General features: G+C 33.9%; 2 protein-coding genes and 2 long non-coding RNA genes across 7 annotated transcripts; 3 read left to right on the top strand and 1 right to left on the bottom strand.

Moving 5' to 3' along the window:
• Positions 1-1,659: 1,659 nt before the first annotated feature.
• LOC112026896 (glucosamine 6-phosphate N-acetyltransferase) lies at positions 1,660-3,180 on the top strand. Of its 2 annotated transcripts, none has more exons than XM_024059569.2 (2): positions 1,660-1,834; positions 2,044-3,180. In XM_024059569.2, the coding sequence occupies exon 2, from the start codon at positions 2,044-2,046 to the stop codon at positions 2,515-2,517; it is 474 nt and encodes a 157-aa protein (XP_023915337.1). In that variant the 5' UTR covers positions 1,660-1,834; the 3' UTR covers positions 2,518-3,180. The 2 variants fall into 2 exon arrangements, with proteins under 2 accessions (XP_023915337.1, XP_065639131.1); XM_065783059.1 differs by having other exon boundaries at positions 1,671-1,834; positions 2,015-3,180.
• Positions 3,181-16,305: 13,125 nt separating this feature from the next.
• On the top strand, positions 16,306-18,190 carry LOC112027047 (anthocyanidin 3-O-glucosyltransferase 5). Its single transcript, XM_024059720.2, has one exon. It carries the CDS (start codon positions 16,549-16,551, stop codon positions 17,968-17,970), a length of 1,422 nt encoding a protein of 473 aa, XP_023915488.2. The 5' UTR covers positions 16,306-16,548; the 3' UTR covers positions 17,971-18,190.
• Positions 18,191-19,549: 1,359 nt separating this feature from the next.
• On the top strand, positions 19,550-22,060 carry LOC112013059 (uncharacterized). 2 transcript variants are annotated; one of them, XR_010632880.1, is made up of 2 exons: positions 19,550-20,162; positions 20,883-22,060. It is a non-coding gene; the product is annotated as an uncharacterized LOC112013059 (long non-coding RNA). The 2 variants fall into 2 exon arrangements; XR_010632879.1 differs by having other exon boundaries at positions 19,550-20,777.
• LOC136071580 (uncharacterized) lies at positions 20,788-22,951 on the bottom strand. Of its 2 annotated transcripts, XR_010632882.1 has the most exons (3): positions 22,584-22,830; positions 22,245-22,420; positions 20,788-22,113 (listed from the first exon to the last, which is right to left on the bottom strand). It is a non-coding gene; the product is annotated as an uncharacterized LOC136071580 (long non-coding RNA). The 2 variants fall into 2 exon arrangements; XR_010632881.1 differs by having other exon boundaries at positions 20,788-22,420; positions 22,584-22,951.
• Positions 22,952-23,638: the final 687 nt, after the last annotated feature.

Here is a 23,638-nt window from a genome sequence, read left to right as displayed (position 1 = left end):
CATATGGTTTTATTCTTCCCCAATAACCCATTGAACATATTCAAAAAATGAAAAAGAAAAAAAAGAGTAGCTCATTGAACATACCATCAGGTATTATTAGTGATATGCAAGAAGCCTATATAGAAGTGCTATGAAGCTTTTTTTTTTTTTAATTTTTTTTTTAGTGCTATATTTTTACAACAAGTCATAGGTGGTAAATTATTTTTTTTTTTTTTTTTTTAGTGTTAGCTAGATTTTTACGACAAATCATAGGTGGTAAATTATTATTGGTTATAATTTAAAGGACAAAGTTTAGCTACAAAATCGATTGTAGCCTTAGGTTACAAACTAACTCAATATCTTTTTATTTGAGGTGAATTTTGACAAATCCACCATTGGATTACATCTTCTTCTTATATTCTCCATGTTTGCAAAATTTCAAGTAAATTAAAGATCAATAGTTATGTCATCAATAAATTTTTAAATTACAAATTTTTGTAATTTAAAATTATGCATAAAATATAAGATTATAGATTATATAGTAAATAATATCCGATTGATACAAAAATTGTCATGTGTATTAAGAGTGTAAAGAACATATAATTCAACGGTTAGATTTTCAAAATATGCAATAATATTTATTTTATTGAGTGAGTTTGTAGCCTAAGGCTACAACCAATTTTGTAGCTAAACTTTGTCCTAATTTAAATTTGCTACTAAAATTAATTTTTTGCTCACTAATAACAACCCATAACATCTTGTTAGTTAAAATTTATTATAACAGTATCGTGAAAATGTTATAGACATAGTATTTCTCATATTCTTTAGGGAGTGACTAAGAGAGTATTAATCCAAGGACCTTGAGACATAGTGACTAAGGGAGTGACATAGTATTAATCCAAGGACCTTGAGACTTTGTTGACAAGATGAGAATGAGAGATTAAATTCCAAGTAGATAATACCATGTCCTATGTCTCAGTTATTGCTTTTAAGACCAAATTCTATATGAAAGGCTGAGATTTCAATGAAAGAATAAGCCTGTTCAAAATGGTACAAAGATGAGTACTGCCATTTATATCCACATTGTCTTTTTTCCTTCTTGGGATACAATTTATGAATCAATGTTTAGTAAAGAGGATGATGGTCACTACTAATTAGTCACATTACACACATGAGGACCATTATATTGGAGACGGTTTTCACCATTTGAACTAGAGAATAAGTACATGTCAACCCGGCATGGCCAATAAAAGAAAAGGCATATTTATTGACACCTATATTTCAGTTATCATAGTACCCACGACCATAAGCCAAAAAGTTCATAATCCACACACGCATGCACACACTCATTGTTTGCCATTGACTTAAAAAACAAATTTTTTTTACTATTTAAAGTACATTTCAAAACAATTTATTTAGCTAAAATTAAAAGATTTTTACTAAAAATACTGTAGATAAAATTAAAAAGTAGTTAAAATAATACAGTAAGACCCATGAATAATATCAAAAAGTACAATAAGACCCATAAATAGTAGCAAAAATAAATTAAATAGTAAAAAAACTGGCTTTTTAAGCCAAAACCAAACGCAACCTTAGTTTTTTTTTTTTGTTACTATTTATGAGTGTCATTATACTTTTTGGTACTATTAATAGGTCCTACTGTACAGCAAAAAGTTTTTAGTTTTAGCTAAATAAACTGTTTCTAAACAAATATTCTGGATGTGTTTGTTTGGAGGTGAAATATAGTAAATTGAAAAGTTTGAAGAGAAAATAGAAAATAAAATTGGTTTGTGTGTTGTTTGGTGGAGAAAGGGAGAAAACGTTCTCGCATCTTCACAACAACGGTGAACTCCAGGTTCTCTTTTTTTTGCCTTGTCCTCGTTATATTCAACATTCTATTGTATTAATCTTTTGTTTCTTGTTGATTTTTTTGTTTCGTATGACATTCTTTTTTATTATTATTATTATTATTTTTGGTCATCATTCGTTGATCTGCCTTGTCCTCGTTATTTTCCTTTTGTTCCTAATAAGTTAGGCAAAGAACTAAAGTACTTTCGAAAAAAGATGCGTGCCAGTAACTCGTCTAGCGAAGAACAGAGGTTTCAGGTCCGAAAATTACAGTTCTCAGACAAAAACAAAGGATTCATAGAGCTGCTGAGGCAACTAACTGTTTGTGACTCTGTATCTGACAAAGATTTTGAAGATCGATTTTGGGAGCTCAGCGCCCTTGGAGATGACCACATTATTTCCGTGGTAGAAGACGAATCTTCTGGGAAAATTATTGCAACTTGGAGCATTTTCATTGAGAAAAAGTTTTTGAGGAATTGTGGCAAAGTTGGGCACATTGAAGATGTTGTGGTTGACTCCAATGCTCGAGGGTTGAAACTAGGCAAGAAAATTATTGCCTTCCTCACAGAGCATGCTCGTTTGACGGGATGTTATAAGGTGATTCTGGACTGCAGTTTGGAGAATAGAGCGTTCTATGAGAAATGTGGCTTTAAACAGAAAGAAATCCAGATGGTTAAGTACTTCATTTGATTTTATTTTTGTATCACTTACAAACCATTTTTGACAGCGGTTGTTGTCTATTTGTATTTGGTGATTTTTTTTCTTTTTTTTTTTCAATTGGAATGAGGCAAATTCTCTCTGTGCATGGTGTCTACATGTACAAGATAGGTTTTCTCGAAATCGGTGAGTTTAGATGTTCAGTTCCTAATTCACAATTACATCGTTTTGCCCATTGGTAGCATCAGCTTCAGCGTCAATAGGTGGGGTATCGTTCTGGCCATAGTTAATATCAGCAAGTGGGACTACGTTCTGGTGGTCATTGGCAACAACAATAGGTTGTCTTGCAGTCCAAATGGACCAAATCCTTCTGCATATGCGTATCAGTAGTAGGAGTAGAACAACAAAGTTGACGAGGGACCCAACTACATCATGAATGAGTTCTAGGACTGACACAACTTGCTGGAATCTGAAACAAAATGGAATTATTAGAATAACAGTAAAATTGACAGAGCATTAATAATGGGTTATGGGGAGAAAGAAGTTGAAATACTTTCTCACCCTTCATCTGCCATTGAGATTTTTTGGTGAAGATTGCTTATTAACCGTAGGAGTAGAACAAGAATGAGGTCAAGAGTCCCAACTACTTCAGAAATGAGTTCTAGGACCGACTGAACTTGCTGAAATCTAAAACAAAAACAGATTGTTAGAAAAAATTTACAGAGCGTCAATAATGGGTTGTGGGGAGGAAGAAGTTGAAACTCTCTCACCCATTATGATTCATGTGCCATTGAGATTATTTAATCCATTTTTTCAAAATTATTCTTGATGTGCTCTAAAAAGAGTTATTTACAAACAAATTCCAAAAAAAAAAGTTAAAAAAATAAATAAACATAGAGCTACTACTAACGTTATGTAACTAAATTAATTCTGCATTAGTCACAAATGGTCAAAATGTAATTACCAAATACCCAACTGCTTTAACCAAACTAGTGGTACTCTAATGCCATTGGTTCATGCCTTATAACCAAACTAGTGGTNACATTAGTATGCATTTTCCTAAACAGGGGGGAAAAAATCATATATCAGTATATCATGTCACATGAAAAAAAAAAGTGTGGCAGATTACGATTGTTGGAATAGAAAGTGGACCAGTCAAATTTGGACATGAGTATATTGATTTTGGGGCAACCTTTTTGTTCTAACAAAGATTTGTTGATCTACACAAGTATTAATGTAGTAAGTGGTTAAGAAGAAGTTTTTTTTTTGAGAGAGATTAAGAAGAAGTTTGATGCATCTATTCTGACACATTATATATATGTACACATAATTACACACTAGCTATGATTTTTAAGCAAATAATTTTTTTTTTTTTTTTATAAAATAAAAATGAGGGGTATCCAAATCCAATATTTGTCATGGAGAGATTAGACACTACCACTAAACTATAAGATCAATGACAAGCAAATTATGATTAAGTGCAGAGTACTCAGACTATCAAATGCTGTTACTTTATATAAATAACTTTCTCATTTTTTTTATACCATTCTTTGTTTTGACAATATAATACCAGTTTAGGCTATTCTAACAAAATTAATCCATGTATTTTCTTGATTTAGTGTTTCTTTATGATAGTTTAAACTTATTGGCTTAAAATATAAGTCGAATAAAAATACAATTGTAATTAAAAAAAAATTAAAGCCATAAAAAACTATACATAAATTAGATAAAGAAGTCAACTTATAAACTGAAACAAATGGGCTCTTAATGGAATTTGATCATGGGAATCGAAACATGAAACTGGAGGCAAAGAGAAATATTTTATAATTAGTAAAGGTAACAACTATAATTCAGCCAACTTTTAGCAAAAAGCAAAAAAGTTGATAACAAAACAGACACCAAACTCCTCATTGGATTGACCAAGATCCTATGCTGCTGAATTACCAAAGCTGAAATTTGAGTCAAAATAGAAAGAATTTTGGTGGACTCCACTCAGCAAATTCACGCAGGAAGTTGCTCTAAATGTGAAGCAAAAAGAAGATGAAAAAAGTGACCCTTGAGTGTGGATTTGGCTTCTATTTCAGCACCTTAATAACAGCAGATTTAAGTCATAGTTTGAAAATTAACAAATCAAAATTGTCTTTCAGATTTCAACCTCATTTGAAAATTGAACTAATGTCCATGTTTAGGGATGACAATAGGGTGGGGAGAGGCGGGGCGAAGGATGGGGTCTTCCCTCCTGCCCAACAGAGTTTTATTTTGCCCTATTCCCATCCTGCCCCGCATGACAGGAAAAATTTTGTTACCCCATCCCGGCCCTTTGGGCCTCGTGAAGTCCACCCCCCCCCCCCCCATAAAACTTTACTTTTTGTTAATTTGCCCTAAAACTATTACAATATTTTTTAATAAAACTATTTCATTAATAAAAATATACTCAAAATTATAACTAAATTTATTCCATCAAATTAAACTAATTTTTAATAAACACTGAATAATATTATCTAAGTGTTTAACAAAGACAATATCACAACAAATACAAAATCTCATAGTATAACAAATAACAAAATAGAGGCAAAAAGCCATGTTGGATAGAATAAAATAAGCTAATATTGATATATTTATTTAAATAGTAGGATTTTAGGGTATGAAAAATTTACAATTATAACATTTATTAATGCAAGGTGGGGTGAGGTGAGTCTAAAACGTCTAAACTCATCCTTGCCCCATCCTGTGGTGCGGGGCTAAAATCTCGCCCCATCCTTGCCCTACCACCTTTACAGGGAAAAAATTTTGCACAGAGTAAAGCAGGGAGGGGTGGGTCAAGTGGGGTGGGGAAAAATTGCTATAAAAATGGATGTTGGAAGTTGGAAGTTGGAAGAGTAACACAATTGTTAATTAACTCTCATATTTATAAGAAGAAAGAGTAATACTACTATTTAGAGTATGTAGCACTCCCTTTAAGCTATTCTAATTTTAAGCATCTTGACACATGTTGCTAATGTTCATGTAATAAAAAGAGTAATGTTGAGGATATAATATTTTTCAATTGTTTATTGTTGACGTAACCAGTTATGATTAGAATAATATTATTTTCAATCAACTTTATTACTAATACCGTTTTTGTTATATACCATAGCTACTTTTGTTATAAAATAAGCCATATTAGGAGTTGTGAAATAAATCATGAAAAATGTTGTCCTTAGATTTATTGTGTGAGTGATGCTAAGGTTACAATGAATTTACTATATAATATTTATAAATTAATGTGTTAGTAAACACACACACACACAAACAAATATTATAAGGAAATGATTATTATTTGCATTTTCCCTATCTCATTCCTCTCTCTCAATTTGGCCTTAAGAGTCACTTAAATTTTGATGAGAAATCCTATATAATCTCAATTTTGTTATTTGCATTGCTTCTTCATCCTTTATTTCTTTCTAGTTCCTAGTCGTTTATTTATGGCTAGCACTAAAATATGTAAAAAGCATTTTCCTTTACTATATTTTTTTGAGAAAAATATTTTCCTTTACTATGGTTTTTATTTTTATGATCATATTGGCAATTAATTGATTGGAATAGTGTTTGGATTATATTTTGGGGAAGAAAATTATTCGTACTTTTAATTTAGTTAAATGGCTCAAAACAAATTTACTAGTTGGGTTAAAATGTTAGTCAACCAATTAAATTCAGACATGTTCAACTCTCATCCACCAAAATATGAAAACTCAATTCTAGGTCATTCAAAAGAGTAATTAGATATGCATCAATCAAAATCTCGGATTGGCGATTAGGTCATTCAAAAGAGCAATTGGATATGCATCAATCATAATCTCGGATTGGCAATTAGGAAAACAACTAAGAACCATTTCCCAAAAGAGAGGAAGAAAAAGAGTGTCCTATCCAGGATGATTTGGGCCTTCTATAAAAATCCATCCAAATCCACATCTTTTTTATTTTTTTTTGAGAAATCCAAATCCACATCTTTTTGTTTATGAGCCCAAAATAGAACATTTGGTTGTGGAGGCCCAAAACATTTTCCCAAACCGGCCAGCAGAAAGAGAAAGGCCCAGATCCACACTATTTATTTATTATTATTATTATTTTTTTTTTTGGTTGGAAAAACCAGATACACACTATTATTCATAAACTTTAACCAGTATAAAAGATGAAAAAGAAAAACAGAGCATGAATTGTACTAAAACAATCAGAAGGCCAAACAGTTCAAATTTTCCCAACCACAGGAAAATTCAAACTTCCCAAACTGGCCAGTAGAAAGAGAAGGGCCTAGATCCACACTATTATTCATAAACCTCAGCAAGTTTGGAGAAAAAAAGAAAAGCAGGGCGTGACTTGCACGAAAACAATCGCAAAACAAACAGTTCAAATTTTCCTAAGCCCTCAACAAGTATTGGACTAAAATCACTTTATTCATAAAACATTACAAACCACAATAGATACACACAATATAGATTCTGCAAAATGAAAAAAGAAAATGTAAACCTCATACCACGGACAATTCGAACTACGCAATTCAAACAAACCAATAAAAACGGAGCATGAAGCAGTGCACACTCTGTTTCAACTTATTTATATTGGAAGCTCCAAGTTATGTAAAAGTAAAACTCACATAGTAGGTATTAACATAGCAATGTTGTTAGTTAAAAACCTGGGAAGTGCGAGAAGGAGTGTGATGATGAGAATGACCAGGCCAAGAACTATATGAGTAGCAAGTTTAACGTCTGAATTAAGCTCATTCCCTGTAGTAACCAAGAGAAAATTGTATGAAATATGTAAAAATTGTTAAAAAGATATATTCAGATATATAGATTCATTCTAACCCATTTGGAGCAGAGGAAGTTGGGTAAGCTGGGTTTTTGGTTCACTTAGGGAAGCGATGCTAGAATTCGACAATTATATATTTTATTTTAAAGTCATTTGCTGATGGGTTTTACTGGGTGGGTTTCAGAGTTGGCTTTTTTTCATTTGCTGATGGGTTTTGCTGGGTGGGTTTCAGAGTTGGCTTTTTTTAATTTGGGTCAGGGATGTGATTTTTTTAATTTGGGTCAGGGATGTGAAGTGGTAATTTTAATTTATTTTGCGGGGGGTTTTGCTCGGTGGGTCTGGGATGTACGTCAAGTGGTCATTTTATTTTGCCGGGATGCAGTAGTGGGTTTTGCTGCCTGGGACTCAGGGATGAAGTAGTAATTTTATGGGTTTTGCTGGGTGGGTCAGGGACGTAGTCGTCATTTTCTTTTTTGCTAATAAGGGACGCTCGCATTCGTGGTCAATTAACCGTTAATGTTCGGAAACTACCAAATAAATACGTTAATGTCACAAGCCTCACAGCCATATATTAACCATTCATTCTTATTATTTTTATCCAATGTGGAACTTTGTCATTTAATTAACTAGGAAATTTACACTACCACACATCTTTAGTGTGGTGGTCACTCTACAAATATAAATGTTTATGGAATATAGAAGGTAAGGGCCACGATTCAAATATCTAGGAAGGAGCTTCACACACATATAAACTTAAATTAAATTAGAGTAAAAAAATCTATCTTATAAAAAAAAAAAAAAAAAAAACTAGGTAATTTACAGCAATAATTTTGAACAACAATTATTTGGTGAAGATCACTTATTAACCGTAGGAGTAGAACAACAATGCGGTCAAGGACCAACTCAACTTGCTGAAATCTGAAACAAAAGCAGATTGTTAGAAAAAATTTACAAAGCGTCAATAAGGGATTGTGGGGAGGAAGAAGTTGAAACTCTCTCACCCATCATGATTCATGTGCCATTGAGATTATTTAATCCATTTTTTCAAAATTATTCTTGATGTATTCGAAAAAGAGTTATTTACAAGCAAATTCCTAATAAATAAATAAACATATAGCTATACTAACATTATGTAACTAAAATAATTATGCATTAAAAGATTTTATCTTTTCAAAAAATTTCTTTATGATTAAGAGGTCTCAAATGGTCAAAATGTAATTACCAAATACCCAACAATTAGATGATTTAGTTGATCAATGATACCATTTATGACTAAAGCTGGTTCCAATCAATATATATTAAATTGATTAATGAAACTTTCATAATATTGACAAGAATGAGAATCTTTTATTCCACCCGTAATATTCCATTTTTTACACTAGTATGCATTTTCCTAAACAGGGGAAAAAAATCAGTGTATCATGTGCATGTGAAATAAAAAAAAAAGGTGTGGCAGATTACAATTGTTGGAATAGAAAGTGGACCAGTCATATTTGGACATGATTATATTGATTCTAGGGCAACCTTTTCATTCTAACAAAGATTTGTTGATTTACACAAGTATTAATGTAGTAAGTGGTTAAGAAGCCGTTTGATGCATCTATTCTAACACATTATATGGGTATATGTACACATAATTACACACTAGCTATGATTTTTAAGCAAATAATTTTTTTTTTTTATAAAATAAAAATGAGGGGGTTTTCGAATCCAATATTTGTCATGGAAGAGATTAGACACTACCACTAAACTACAAGATCAATGACAAGTAAATTATGATTTAGTGCAGAGTACTCAGACTGTCAAATGCTGTTACTTTATATAAATAACTTTCTCATTTTTTTTTTATACCCATTCTTTGTTTTGACAATATAATACCAGTTTAGGAAATTCTAACAAAATTAATCCATGCATCTTCTTGATTTAGTGTTTCTTTTCGATAGTTTAAACTTATTGGCTTAAAATATAAGTCGAGTAAAAATACAATTGTAATTAAAAAAAAAATTAAAGCCATAAAAAACTATACATAAATTAGATAAAGAAGTCAGCTTATAAGCTGAAACAAATGGGCTCTTAATGGAATTTGATCGTGGGAATCGAAACATGAAACTGGAGGCAAAGAGAAATATTTTATAATTAGTAAATGTAACAACTATTATAATTCAGCCAACTTTTAGCAAAAAGCCAAAAAAGTTGATACCAAAACAGACACCAAACTCCTCATTGGATTGACCAAGATCCTATGCTGCTGAATTACCAAAGCTCAAATTTGAGTCAGAATAGAAAGAATTTTGATGGACTTCACTCAGCAAATTCACGCAGGAAGTTGCTCTAAATGTGAAGCAAAAAGAAGATGAAAAAAGTGACCCTTGAGTGTGGATTTGGCTTCTATTTCAAGCACTTTAATAACAGCGGATTTAAGTCTAGTGTGAAAATTAACAAATCAAAATTGTCTTTCAGATTTCAACCTCATTTGAAAATTGAACTAATGTCTATGTTTAGGGATGACAATAGGGCGGGGAGAGGCGGGGTCGAAGGATGGGGTCTTCCCTCCTGCCCCACATAGTTTTGTCTTATCCTATTCCCATCCCACACCGCATGACGGGAAAAATTTTGTTACCCCATCCCTACCCCTTGGGCCCCTGTGAAGTCCTGCCCCACCCCATAAAACTCTACTTTTTGTTAATTTGCCCTAAAACTATTACAATAATTTTTAATAAAACTATTTCATTAAAAATTATAACAAAATTTATCTCATCAAATCAAACTAATTTTTAACAAAAACTTAATAATATTATCCAAGTGTTTAACAAAGACAATATGACACCAAAAACAAAATCTCATAGCATAACAAATAACAAAATAGAGTTAGAAAGCCATGTTGGATAGAATAAAATAAGCTAATACTGATATGTTTACTTAAATAGTAGGATTTTAGGGTATGAAAATTTTATAATTATAACATTTATTAACGCAAGGTAGGGTGAGGTGAGTCTAAAAAGTCTAAACTCATCCTTGCCCCGTCCTGTGGGTGCAGGGCTAAAATCTCGCCCCACCACCCTTACAGTGCGAAAAAAATTCACGCAAAGTGAAGCATGGAGGGGTGGGTCAAGTGGGGCGGAGCAAAATTGATATAAAAATGGATGTTGGAAGTTGGAAGCTAGAAGAGTAATACAATTGTTAATTATTAACTCTCATATTTATAAGAAGAAAGAGTAATACTCCTATTTAGAGTAAGTAGCACTCCCTTTAAGCTATTCTAATTTTAAGCATCTTGACACACGTTGCTAATGTTCACGTAATAAAAAAAGTAATGTTGAGGATATAATATTTTTCAACTGTTTATTGTTGACGTAACTGGTTATAATTAGAATAATATTATTTTCAATCAACTTTATTACTAATACCATTTTTGTTATATACCAATACTACTTTTGTTATAAAATAAGCCATATTAGGAGTTGTGAAATAAATCATGAAAAATGTTGTCCTTATATTTATTGTGCGAATGATGCTAAGGTTACAATGAATTTACTATATAATATTTACAAATTAATGTTATTAATCACACACACACACACACACACATATATATAAACAAATATTATAAGGAAATGATTATTATTTGCATTTTCCCCATCTCATTCCTCTCTCTCAATTTGGCCTTAAGAGTCACTTACAGTAAATCTTGATGAGAAGTCCTATATAATCTCTAATAATTCAATTTTGTTAGGTAAAATAGTGATAGTGAAATAAAAAAAAAAAAACTATCACTTTTATGTGTGTGTGTGAATGTGGTAAAGCTTCAGTAGCTTTGCTACATTATTTTGGTTTGTCAATTTGCACTATTTCACAGTATAATAAAATAGTAACACAACAAATTGGCACAATATTTTCACAATTGTTAATGTGATAGTTCCTTATAGGTAAAAATAAAATAATAAAATATCATATTAGAACCAACCACAACTAAAGATAAAGGTATTGTGAAAAAAGAATTGTTACATCCACAACATTTCACAATACTTTCATAAAAAATCATAAGTGGTAAATTATTATTGGTTCTATTTTAAACTTACTAATAAAATTAATTTTTTACCCACCAATAACAGCCTATAACAACCTACTACTTGTAATTTGTTAAGAAAATGTCATGGACATAGCATTTTTTTGTGAAAATGTTAAGACATCTTGTTGTTATCACAATATTTTCAAAATTGTTGAGGTGTCAATTTTTTACAAGTCAAAATAATAAAATAACAAAATTATAAAGGTATTATGAAAATTTTGTACAATTTTGTTGTGTTTTTAGAAATTTTTTATTGGTTTAATCAACTTTGTTGAGCCAAAATTCATTGTTTCATATATATTTTTCTTAGGTTAGCATTTTTTTTTCTTTATGCACCATTTTAAATAAAAACACATAGTTTTACACACACACACACACACACACACACACACACACAAACAAAAACTTAGGATACAAATATTTTTCATCCTTTATGTTTGGGTTAGTTTACAATTCCTCCTTAAACTTTAAAATTAAGCAATTTTTCTCTTAATATTTTGAAAATAGCAAATATGTCATATAGTTATTTTCTCAATTAAACCTTAATGTAAGCTTATGATTCTTAAAATATTTTTTGTATAATGCCTTAATACTTCCACTAAATTTTAACATTCCAAAAATTTTCTTCACGTATTTTGAGTTTTAAATGGCAGTAATTCTTGGAAAGTTGGAATGATGATATAAATTATTTTATTTGTTATCTAAAGAACATTAATTTTCTAGGTTTAAATTTTCAAAACTTATAATTTACCTAATGGAAAATTTGATGACACATGCCCTTTGTTATCTTTCTTTTTTTCTTAGCAAAACTCAAGTGCTTATTGTTGGAAGATTATGATATTCGTTATCATTCATAGAAGTTTTTTTGTAAGTGGATATATTGCCTTTAACAAATAGGTACTAAAAATCTATTATAGTAAAATAGATATTTATATTTTAAATAGCCACCCTAACTTTGTATGTGATCAAAATTTGTATATGAATGAAATTAACTTTTTATGACATAATTATCAAAATTCTTAAAATTAACGTCTCTTTTGATTAATGTAAATTTAAATGTACTTTAAAAATCAAATAATTTATATCTTTGTTTTGTGATATAAATAAAATTTAAAATTGACTTTCATCACTACTTTTTTTCCACAACAAGCACGTGCTTCCCTAACTAATAAATATTTAAAGCAAAAAAAGAAAAAAAAAAGCACTGTAGCTACAATGCCGATTGAACAAACCAAAGTGGTATGGTTTGTGCATTAGTGCTTTTTTATATATAGAAATTATTAAACGTAGTATGGTGTATTGGACCTAGTCTATATATAAAAAGCGCCAATGAGCTATACCTACAGCGATTTATGTGATTATACATGTTCAAATGGGATGTGTGTGTGCTCAATCATATATGGTTCAAACAAAAAAAAATTTTGTTCTTTTTGTTTGCTTTTGGAAGTGATTTCTATAACCTATGTTTTTCAAAGTTTTTAAAGTGTTTTTGTGTGAAAAATATGTTTTCTGGGTGTTTTCGTGACCTATTTCATGTATAGGCTCAACTGGGAGTTAAATGGTCCAATTTTAAAGTTTTTTCAGCTTTGGACAGAGACTTTTGCTACTGTTTTGTGACTGTTTTGCGAGTAAGACTTACTCGCGAAAAATTTCGCGAGTAATTTCGTGAGTAAGCTTCTCGCAAAAATTTCCAGATTAGCTTTTTAAAGAGCATTTCGTGAGTTTTTTGTTTTAAACCTCTCCCATCTTCTCCCAAACCCTTGTTTTAATGCTTCAACATCAAAACCCAACTAATTTCAAGTGTTTTACATTCCATAAACATCTCTAAGGTAATCTTTAACTCTTTTTCATTGATTTTGATCCTTAATTAGATTATGTTTTGGGGGTTTTATGTTCATAGTTGAGATTTTCTCAAATGGGAGTTGGAAACTTATTTTTTTGTCAATCTTGTTGATTGAGCTTTGTTTAAAATGATGATTTTCTTTGGTTGTTGGCTCCTTGTGGCAAAAATAACATGTATTTAGGCAAGATTTTCATATGTTCTTGCATTGTTTATCATAAATGTGTAGTGTGTGCACTCTAAGTGTTTGATAAAATGCCCAAATAGCATTTTTTCATTGTTTTGGACTCCGATGAGTACCAAAATTTAGGGATCACCATAATTATTCATGTTTATCATGTTTTGATATTTGGTGGTGTGTTTTATGCACTTTTCCCCATGAGTGCTTATTCATGCATCTCACATGCTCACTAATTGCACACTAGATGCACCTTTGTTGCACACACTCTAACACTTGACATGTTTTGTATTCACTCATGCTAGTTAATTCTTTTCATGACAAAAAGGGAGAGTATATACTGGAGAGTATATCGGTGTGTTTTGTCATTTCTATATGGCTTGTGCACAATCTTAGGGGGAGAAATTCTACCTCGTACACATTCATAGGGGGAGAAAGCCATAGGGGAGATGCATATACCAAAGGGGAGAAAACATTTTTTTTTTAGAAAACCTTGATTTACTTTATGCTTGTTTTCTTATTACTTTATGGTGCTTTGATATGCTTTATTGCTCTCATTGCATCGTGCTTATGTGTTGGAGATGCTTTTATCCTTATGCTATTGTGCTTTATTGGTTGCATGTTCAGATGATCATTTGTTTTGCTATATAATCTTTGTAGTCATTTCCATATGACTGTTTTGTGTTTGATCAAGTTGCTCATATGTTTTACAATATGTTTACTTGATCGTATATTTACTTGTTACATTATACTTGTCCTTTTATCACTTGATTTACCTTGAGGGCCTAATGTGTTTTGTGTAAGTATTTCAAGTTACAAGTATACATGTTCCAAGTTTATCACAGCTTCTAGATTTAGGTGTGAGTGAGTTTTTCCATTGTTCCCAAACTCACAATTAAGTCTAGAGTTTGTTATAAGGTGTTTTGTCACGGAATAACCAAAGGGGGAGATTGTAAAGTTGTGATTTACAGCTATGTTTTATGTTGGCTTTATTCCATGACAAAAGTGTTGTAATTGCTTCAATTTTGTTCCTTGTATTTTGTGGGATTTTATTGTATTGAGTTTAGTATTAAGTTGATGAAGACTCAAGCTTAATTGAAGAATCAGTGCATTTCGCGACTAGCTCGAGAGAAGTTCACGAGAAGTTTGCGAGAAGGGTTCCTGCGAAAAGGACATGCGAGAAGCACATGATTGGAAGCTGAAGAGTCGTGCCAGGTTGATAATTTCCTGAGTGTCTCGTGGTTAAGGCCTTCCCATGAGGTAGTCACGAAACATTCTGTCTAGAGGATTTTTAAGAGTGACTTTCTTACTCTTCACCCATACTATATATACCCTCATTACCCACAAATATAGAAGAGGCAATTCAAAGAGAAAAACTCTAAATAGGTTTTCTACAACACACACACACCCATCTTTTAGAGAGAGAGAGAGCTACTCATCCTTAGTGAGAAATCATTGTAGACTTTTCTCTTTCCCTCTCCCATTGTCATACCTTGAGAGGAGATTTGTACCCAAATACAACCCACACCTATTTAGAGTGTAGAGAGTGTTTTAAAGTTTGGGAAACTTTGGGGATTTGCCAAAAGAAGCTGGTGAGGTTTGGTGGATGCAATCAGGCGCATTGCAGGATCCAGAAAGTTAGACAAGACACGATTCCGAGAAGCCTTGTTGGAGTAGGAGTTTGGAGGGTTTAGGTACATCGGGTAGATTAGGCTTGGAGGGTCTCTTGCTAACTCATGTATCCCAACTGATTGTCTAGTGGATCGATTTACTGCTTAGAGAGTAGTAGAGAGGTTTTTCACTGAGTTCTTCGGTTTTCTTTTCGATAACACATCGCCGTGTTATCTTGTATTTGCATCTTTCTTCCCTTACTCTTGTGCTTTAATTTTATTGTTTGTTGTTCATGTTTATGCACTAGAGTAGTATCGATTGATTGCACTTCATTTACTCTTATTTCCGCACTTAAATAAGTTACAGTAAAAGCAATTTAGCCATAATTTTAATTTAAGGGTTTAAACAATTTTTGTGTTTTCAACATATTCTCGAACTTCCAAAAGTTAAATACATATTTCATACTTCTTCAAAAGAAAAATTCTATATTAATTTTCTCACAAAATCGTCATATTAAAAACGTTAAAGTTTTGTGTATTCACATCAGACAATGCTCATATGATCACATAGCGAGCTGATAAGGACATATTACCTTTTCTCTAATATAAATAAACTAGGCGCATGTCCATATATGCACCTAACACACTGTCCTATTAGAGACAGCTTTCGAAGCATTTGGTGCAATTATATGATAGCTGCATTTTTATATATTTATGCGAGCTGATAAGGCAATATAGCCTTTTCTCTAATATAAATAAAGGAGGTGCATGTCCAAATGTGCACCTAACACACTGTCCTATTAGAAACACAGCTTTCAAAGCATTTGGTGCAATTATATGATAGCTGCATTTTCATATATTTATGCGGCTAGCTAGTGCTGTCCTATTATATACGCAGCTTGCATGGTCGTCTTTTGATTCTGTTCTTGCGTCCAAGATTTTTGTTGTTACTCTTTTGTAGGAACTTGACCTGTTTCTGCTGTAGGCAGTCCCTAATGTTTTTCTTCTTCAATAAAATCTTTCGCTATTGATCAAAAAAATAAATAAATAAAATTTTCCTTAGCTAAGCTGAGCATAAGTGCCAAAGAAAGAAAAAGGAAAAATATTCTTTCACACTCAATCTGTCAATCACATCCATTTTTTTACGCATTCATAATTGATGTGAAAATACTATATTTTAAAAATATTCACAAAAGTAGATGTAAAAAAAATAAATGAAAAATATTGAATGTGAGAGAATCAAAAATCTTAAAAAAAAAATACATGCCCAATACAATTCTATATTATTAATTAAGGAAATTTTTAAGTTTAGATTTATAATGACAGTACAATGTGAACTTATATTAAAAAAAAGGTTACCATTTTGCTCTATAAATTGAGAGATTTTTTATTTTCAGCAGAGGTATATAGATTCGTCCAATAGCACCACAAACCCATGTTCTGCTGCCTACACAGAGACACCAAAATTGTTCTTAGTTGTTGCAAATTGCAAACCTGAGCCAACTGTCCTATACTATACATATATACATAGACCCACTTATCCACACCAGTCTCAAACCACATCTCACAATCTGAAACCATGAAAGCCCATGTTGCAGTCCTTCCAAGTCCAGGCATGGGCCACATCATCCCTTTCCTCGAGCTAGCTAAACAACTTGTCGTCCGCCATGGCATCCATGTCAGCCTCCTCAACATCACCACCGAGGCTTCTGCAGCTCAAAACCAACTACTCCACTCGCCAACTCTCCCTCCAAACCTCAAAGTTATCGACCTCCCACCTGTTGATATTTCAGCACTGGTCACAGAAGACGCTGGGATTGTCACTCGGCTTTGTATCAACGTACAGGAAAGCCTCAAGCCACTAAAGTCGGTCCTGATCGAGTTGGGCAAGCCACAAGCTCTAATCATTGATTTGTTTTGTACACAAGCTTTTGAAATCTGCAATGAGCTTTCTATTCCTACCTACACGTTGTTCACATGCTCAACTGCTTTCCTTGCTTTCTCTTTGTACCTTCCTACACTGGACCGTGAGGTGGAGTGCGAGTACGTTGACCTTCCTGAACCGGTTCAGGTCCCAGGTTGCACACCGATACGAATCGAGGACTTGCCAGACCAGGTCAGGAACCGGAAGATTGATGAATACAAGTGGGTCTTGTTCCACTTTAATCGAACCCCATTGGCAACAGGGATTTTCTTGAACTCATGGGAGGATTTTGAACTAGCTTCGCTTAAAGCAATAAGAGAGCACCCTTTCTATAAGCAAATAGCCACACCACCAGTTCATCCAGTTGGGCCGCTTATCAAAGAGGACGAGCCGTTGACTGAATTAGGTGCCAAGTGTGTGGCTTGGCTAGACAAACAACCATTGGATTCGGTTCTTTTCGTTTCATTGGGTAGTGGAGGGACTCTAACAAATGCGCAGCTCACTGAGTTGGCATGGGGTTTGGAACTGAGCCAACAAAGGTTCATATTGGTGGCACGTAAGCCAACTGATGGTAGTGCCTCAGGTTCATTTTTCAACGTGGATGGTGATCGTGTTAATGATCCAAAGGCATATTTGCCTGAAGGGTTTTTAGAGAGGACCAAAGGGGTGGGGCTGGTGGTGCCATCTTGGGCTCCACAAGTAGCAGTGCTCCGCCACCCATCAACGGGTGCGTTTTTGTCTCACTGTGGGTGGAACTCTACTCTAGAGAGCATCACTTATGGTGTGCCGATGATAGCGTGGCCGCTTTATGCAGAGCAGAGAATGAATGCGGCGATGCTAGTGGAAGAGGTCGGTGTGGCCGTTAAGCCAATGGTGGGAGAGGGAAAAGGTGTGGTGGAAAGGGAGGAAATAGAGAGGATGGTAAGGATGGTGATGGAAGGTGAAGAAGGGAAGGCAATAAGGGGTAGGGCTAAAGAGCTAGAACACAGTGCATCTCAAGGGTTGAACTTTGGTGGATCATCATATGAGTCACTTTTTTGTGTGGTCAAAGAATGGACGACTTCAGATCAAATCTAATTGAAAGTTTGGGACGATTACACACTCCGATCAACTATGCGCTGCTTGAGTTAAAATTCTGGTCATGCATGTTTTTGTCTTCATTGTGAAAAATTACATTTTGTAATGGTTAGTCACATCTCTCTTTCTTTTATTAAATTTGAGCTTGGTGATGGTTAGTGTGTCCACTTTTGGCATGATCCTTGGTGTGAAGAAGTGCCTCTTCGTGAGGCTTTTCCAATTTTCCTACTCTTTTTAACAGGTTTTAGAATTAGGCCCTTCGATGATGTGAAGGGTTGCAGAGGAATATTTTTATTCTTCTTCTATTTCTTTTGTGTGTGAAAAAGGATTTATGAAGAAATTTTGAAGGTTCTTTTTCCTTTATTGGAGAGTATGGACCTTGCTTCTTGAATGGCAGTGAGCAAGCAGTGGAGAGATGGCCTTTGTTAGAATGAGTGAAGATTAAAGCAGAGGAAGAACAAGTCCAGTCTATGTATAAAAAGAGCCAATGAGTTAGTGCTACAGTGCGCAACGCTACAGTACATTGGTTTGTTCAGTTCTTTTTTTTTTTTTTTTATTCTATTAAATTTGAGTTTGGTGATCGATGGTTAGTGTGTCCACTTTTGGCATGATCCTTGGTGTGAAGAAGTGCCTCTTCGTGAGGCTTTTCCAATTTTCCTACTCTTTTTAACAGGTTTTAGAATTAGGCCCTTCGATGATGTGAAGGGTTGCAGAGGAATATTTTTATTCTTCTTCTATTTCTTTTGTGTGTGAAAAAGGATTTATGAAGAAATTTTGAAGGTTCTTTTTCCTTTATTGGAGAGTATGGACCTTGCTTCTTGAATGGCAGTGAGCAAGCAGTGGAGAGATGGCCTCTGTTAGAATGAGTGAAGATTAAAGCAGTGGCGACTCTAGGAATTTTGTCCAGGTTGCTCTTATTCTACTTTGAAATTTTTTTTGGCTGATTTCAGTCTATTTTTGGTGTTTCAGGACCAAGGACGGACCCAAGATTTCAAGTTAGGGGGGGGCCGGAGATAAGTGCAAAAAATTAAAAAAAAAAAATTTCAAATGTGCATCCATATATTATTAACAAACTATCAACCAATACAAATACACAAAATCATTGTTTCTTAATATATTAATGCAAACGTCTATCAATAAAAACAAAAGACACAAAACACTATTATTTCTTAATACATTTTCTATGAAAATGGAACTCGACACTATGAACTTATTATGCACTACCAACAAGTACTTTTCCTAACTTTACAATTTTTATTCCTTGAAAGTTGAATCAATGTTCCTCTTTCTATTACTTGTCTCTATTATTACCCTTTCAGGTTATTTCGGAGTTCTTAATATATATATATATATATAAAATAATTGTTACTTTTATATAAAATAATGAATTTAATTTAATTTTTAAAAAAATCTTAAATAAGGTGGGATTTAAAAAAAAAATTTATTTATAAACTTATATTCTTATTCACATTTTATATAAGATTTTTAACTCACTATTTACATATGGCAATCTTGTAAATAAAGAAGAATAGAGGATTATTTTTTAAGTAGGAAGTTTCCTAGAAATTTCCTTAATCTCTTCCCTGCTCAGCACGTGATTTACTTTTTCCATTAGATCTCTTTTTTCTATTTTCGCAACCAAATTTCTTCCTCATAGTCTCTCACCAAGGAAGCAATGCCAAGATCTCAAATTAATTCTTTACTCAAATATTCTTTCATACTTTTAGTGGAGAGTGAGTAGACCTCGACCACGGGTCGAGTACCCAGTAAGCTGACAAACTTGCCCACTTTATAATCATCACATTTGGGATCAAATCCAAACCCGAAAGCAGAGTGTGTATCGCAGGTGAGATTGGAAGAAGGAAGTTGGAGAAATTTTCTCACACAAGGGTTCCACAGAAATAATTAGGCTAAATCATCGGAAAGGCAGAGCAGACCGTTACAAGTATCGACCACAGTGTATGGAATATGGAAAGGGTAATAAAAGTTGGCGTGTTGGGTGAAATCGGGGTCATCATCATTTGATCATGAATTTGAGCCAAGGATGGGTCTCGCGTGGCGACAGTGGCGACGCTGGTGTGGCCGTTTCTCGTTTGGGTATGCGACGCTGACAGTTGAGACAGGGACGGGTCTGCGATGGATTTCTCTCGCGTGTGGCGGCTTGAGCGGCGGCATGACTGGGTCTGCGATGGGTCTCTCTCTTTTCTTTTCTTTTTTCCTTCGTTTTTGCTTGTTGCTTTGCTCCGTTTGGTTTCTTTTCTTTGCTCCTTTTGGTTTCTTTTGTTGGGTTTTGTTTTTGTTTTTTTGTTTTCCTTTTTTACATTTTTTTTTATAGTTACATGGGCTCAGGGCTTTTGACTGGGCTGGCCGGCTGGGATAGGGGGGCCCAAAGGGGACCAAGTCCTTTTTTTTTTGAGAATACGTTTGGGTTGGGCCTGTTGGGGATTTGTTTAGGATTGAATTTGAGCTTTTTCTTGGATTTGTCCTGTTACAATTTTTTTTTTAGAATTTTGTTACAACTTTTTTTTTTTTTTTATAGATTTTACTTCAAAATTTGTTTGGCATAAAAATTTTGAGGGTGTTCCTATTTTTTTTAGGGTGTTCTTTTTTTTTTAAAAAAAGTAAACAATTAAAAAATTTAAATTATTATATATAAAAAAAAAAATTTCAATTCGGGGTGTTCCTGGAAACACCCTGGACATTGAGTAGCGTCGCCACTGGATTAAAGCAGAGGAAGAACAAGTCCAGTCTATGTATAAAAAGAGCCAATGAGTTAGTGCTACAGTGCGCAACGCTACAGTACATTGGTTTGTTCAGTTCTTTTTTTTTTTTTTTTTTTTTTAAAGGGTACTTGCTATACAGTTCTTTCGATGTTTCAATTTCCACTGTCATGGCTTGCTGTAATCCTGTAGGCTATTCTATGGCTTCTACTGAGGTTGATGCTGTGATATGCTGGAATGAGTTTTCCCGTAGAAGCCTACTCTGGGGGCTAGCTGATTATATTTACAATGCCTTCATCTGATGAGCAATGGCATTCTTGATTGATGATATTCTGAATGACAGTGGTAAGGGCTTCGCCAAATCCATACTTATGAAGTTCTGCTTCGTTACGGACTATACATTCTGACAAAAGGCCATAATCAACAGGAGCTGAGGGGTTAGAGTTATGGTTTCTCCTTGGAATTCAAAGGCTATAGGATAATATGTGGAAGCTGCTGATAAAAGCTTAGCTCTGGTTATGCTAAATTCTAGCTGACATTGACATCCTATTCTCTCTAAGGGTACTGCCTGGCACATAGGATCCGTTTCTGAGTTTAGACATGGTTTCATTAGATCGTAACCGACGTCTTGATCAAAAACAATTCCCCTCATGCTGAAGAAATTCCTGCTTGCTGATTATACTGAGATACGGATATGAGTTTCTGGGTAATAGCTACTTGCCTGGCTATGGCTTGACTCTGTGCTTTAGAATAGATGTTAGAGATGACATCTGGCCGGAAAGATTTCTGAATACTTTAAGAAGGAATCTGCTTTTCTAAAGCTGCTTTACCTAAAGGATGGCATGTGAGGTACATTGAAGCCAGTGGGGCCCCAATTATTTTGCTAGTGGAAGCTTTGGATTGCATTGCCAGTGGGGTAATGGATGCTTTTTCAAGGCTGGCAATAATGTCTTGTAGCTTGTCGTGTTTCTCCTTGAGTCGTCTGCAATAAGTGGATATGATTTTGCAATCCTGACAAGCTGAGCTGCTTTCTACTTTATCTTTAGCTTCTAAAGATGCAAAGCTGACTATTTTACCCTTAGCTTCTATATGGATTCCTTTGACAAAATTGTCATTGGGTGAAGTGTGTGATTTGGATCCAGATGCAATGTTTTCATTGGGATGACCTTCAATGAAATAGCTTGTAAAGCTTGCTAAAATTGTGTGATTTGGAGCTAGACAGTTCATTGCGTGTAGTGTGCATTTAAGCTTGGTAAAAGTGGCTTTTGATTTTCTCTGGTTCTGGTGCTCCAGAGATTATCAAGTAAGCATTGCTGTGTATCTGTTAACTGGCCTTGTTGAAGGCGAAGAGGCTTGAAAGCAAGGTTGGATGCTTTGGGAAAAATCTTGAGGGAAATTTTCCCGAAAACAACTTCTGATCCATCTGAAATTAAAAACTTGTTAGTCTTAATAATTTGTCTAGATAATAAATCTGCTAGCTCGTTATCTTTACCCTTAATAATATGTTCAAAATCTACTTTATACTGGGTAATTATATCTAAGAAATTAACTCACCTTTTATGCTTCAATCCTTTATTATTATTAGAAAAATGGCTACCTTCTGAAATGTTTGTTGTTGAATAGCAGAGACGGGATAGTTTCTAAATCGTCTATTGCAAAGAACGAACAGAGGTTTCCACCGTTGCAGAAGTTTTCACTGTTGCAGAGTTTTTTCTTTTCGGCTGGTTAAACTACAATCGGACAATACAGGATTCAAGAAATTGTAAAAATAAATGAGAAATTAGGGTAAAAGAGGGGGGAAATGCCTACTTTCGACTATACCTTTTTTTTGCCTGGAAAACCTAGAAACGGCAATTGAATAGGGAAAAAAAAAAAAAGTGGAAAAATGTCTACCTTCTGAATTGTTTGTTGTTGAAGAGCAGAGACGGGATAGCTACTAAATCGTCTGTTGCAGAGAACGAACAGAGGTTTCTACTGTCGCAGAGGTTTTATTCTTTGTCTGTTTGAAGGTGTAGCAAAGAATCGTTGGTCTGGGTGGGTCTGAATTGTGATCGGGGAACATGGGTTGGGTTTTAGGTTTTTTGTTTTTTTTCTTCCTTTTGTTTTGTGGGTAAGCGGCTGGTGTTTTTATAAGGGTTTGTGTTTGTCTTTTATTTATATATATATATTTTTTAAAAGGGATAAGCGGTTTGCTGTTGCTGTCTGAAAGTGTGTCTGTACCAACGCACTGTGCGATGTTTTATGTTTTAATCCTATACGTGTCACAATTTTAAATAGCCTTTTTTGCTAACGTGTCAGCACCTTATTAAAAGCTTCTGCTATTATATCGCCTGCATGAAGCCAGAATCGCTAGTAATCGCCGGTCAGCCATACGGCGGTGAATTCGTTCCCGGGCCTTGTACACACGCCCGTCACACTATGGGAGCTGGCCATGCCCGAAGTCGTTACCTTAACTACAAGGAGGGGAATGCCGAAGGCAGGGCTAGTGACTGGAGTGAAGTCATAACAAGGTAGCCGTACTGAAAGGTGCGGCTGGATCACCTCCTTTTCAGTTTCTTTCCTCGTATTGGTCTTAGTGATCTTTCAAAAGTACCCTCCTTGTTTGTTCTTTCTTTTTTTCTCCAAAAGATACTAACCTATCTATGTCTCTATCTCCTTTGATTTCAAAAATTTTGTCAGACTTAGTATAAAAATTAAAGAATTGTCAATTTCTATATCTTCTTCTAAATATCTATCTATTTCTGTATCATCTAAATTTCTATACATTTTTTAAGTTCTATTTCTCCATCTTCTTCTATTAACAAACTGTCGAAAATTCTAAATCTTCTAAGGTTCACCACGCTTCGCTTGTGCAAACTCTGATGAAATGTTGTCTAAAGTTCTATTTACGTATGGTATGGTTGGAACTTCTACTACTTGTTTTCTAGTTATGACTCTGTTTCCTGACA

Source organism: Quercus suber, unplaced genomic scaffold (genome assembly GCF_002906115.3).
Source record: "Quercus suber isolate HL8 unplaced genomic scaffold, Cork oak 2.0 scaffold_327, whole genome shotgun sequence".
NCBI classification, from domain to species: Eukaryota; Viridiplantae; Streptophyta; class Magnoliopsida; order Fagales; family Fagaceae; genus Quercus; species Quercus suber.
The sequence above is the reverse complement of the archived record's forward strand: the minus strand, read 5'-3'. Positions and strand labels throughout refer to the sequence as shown.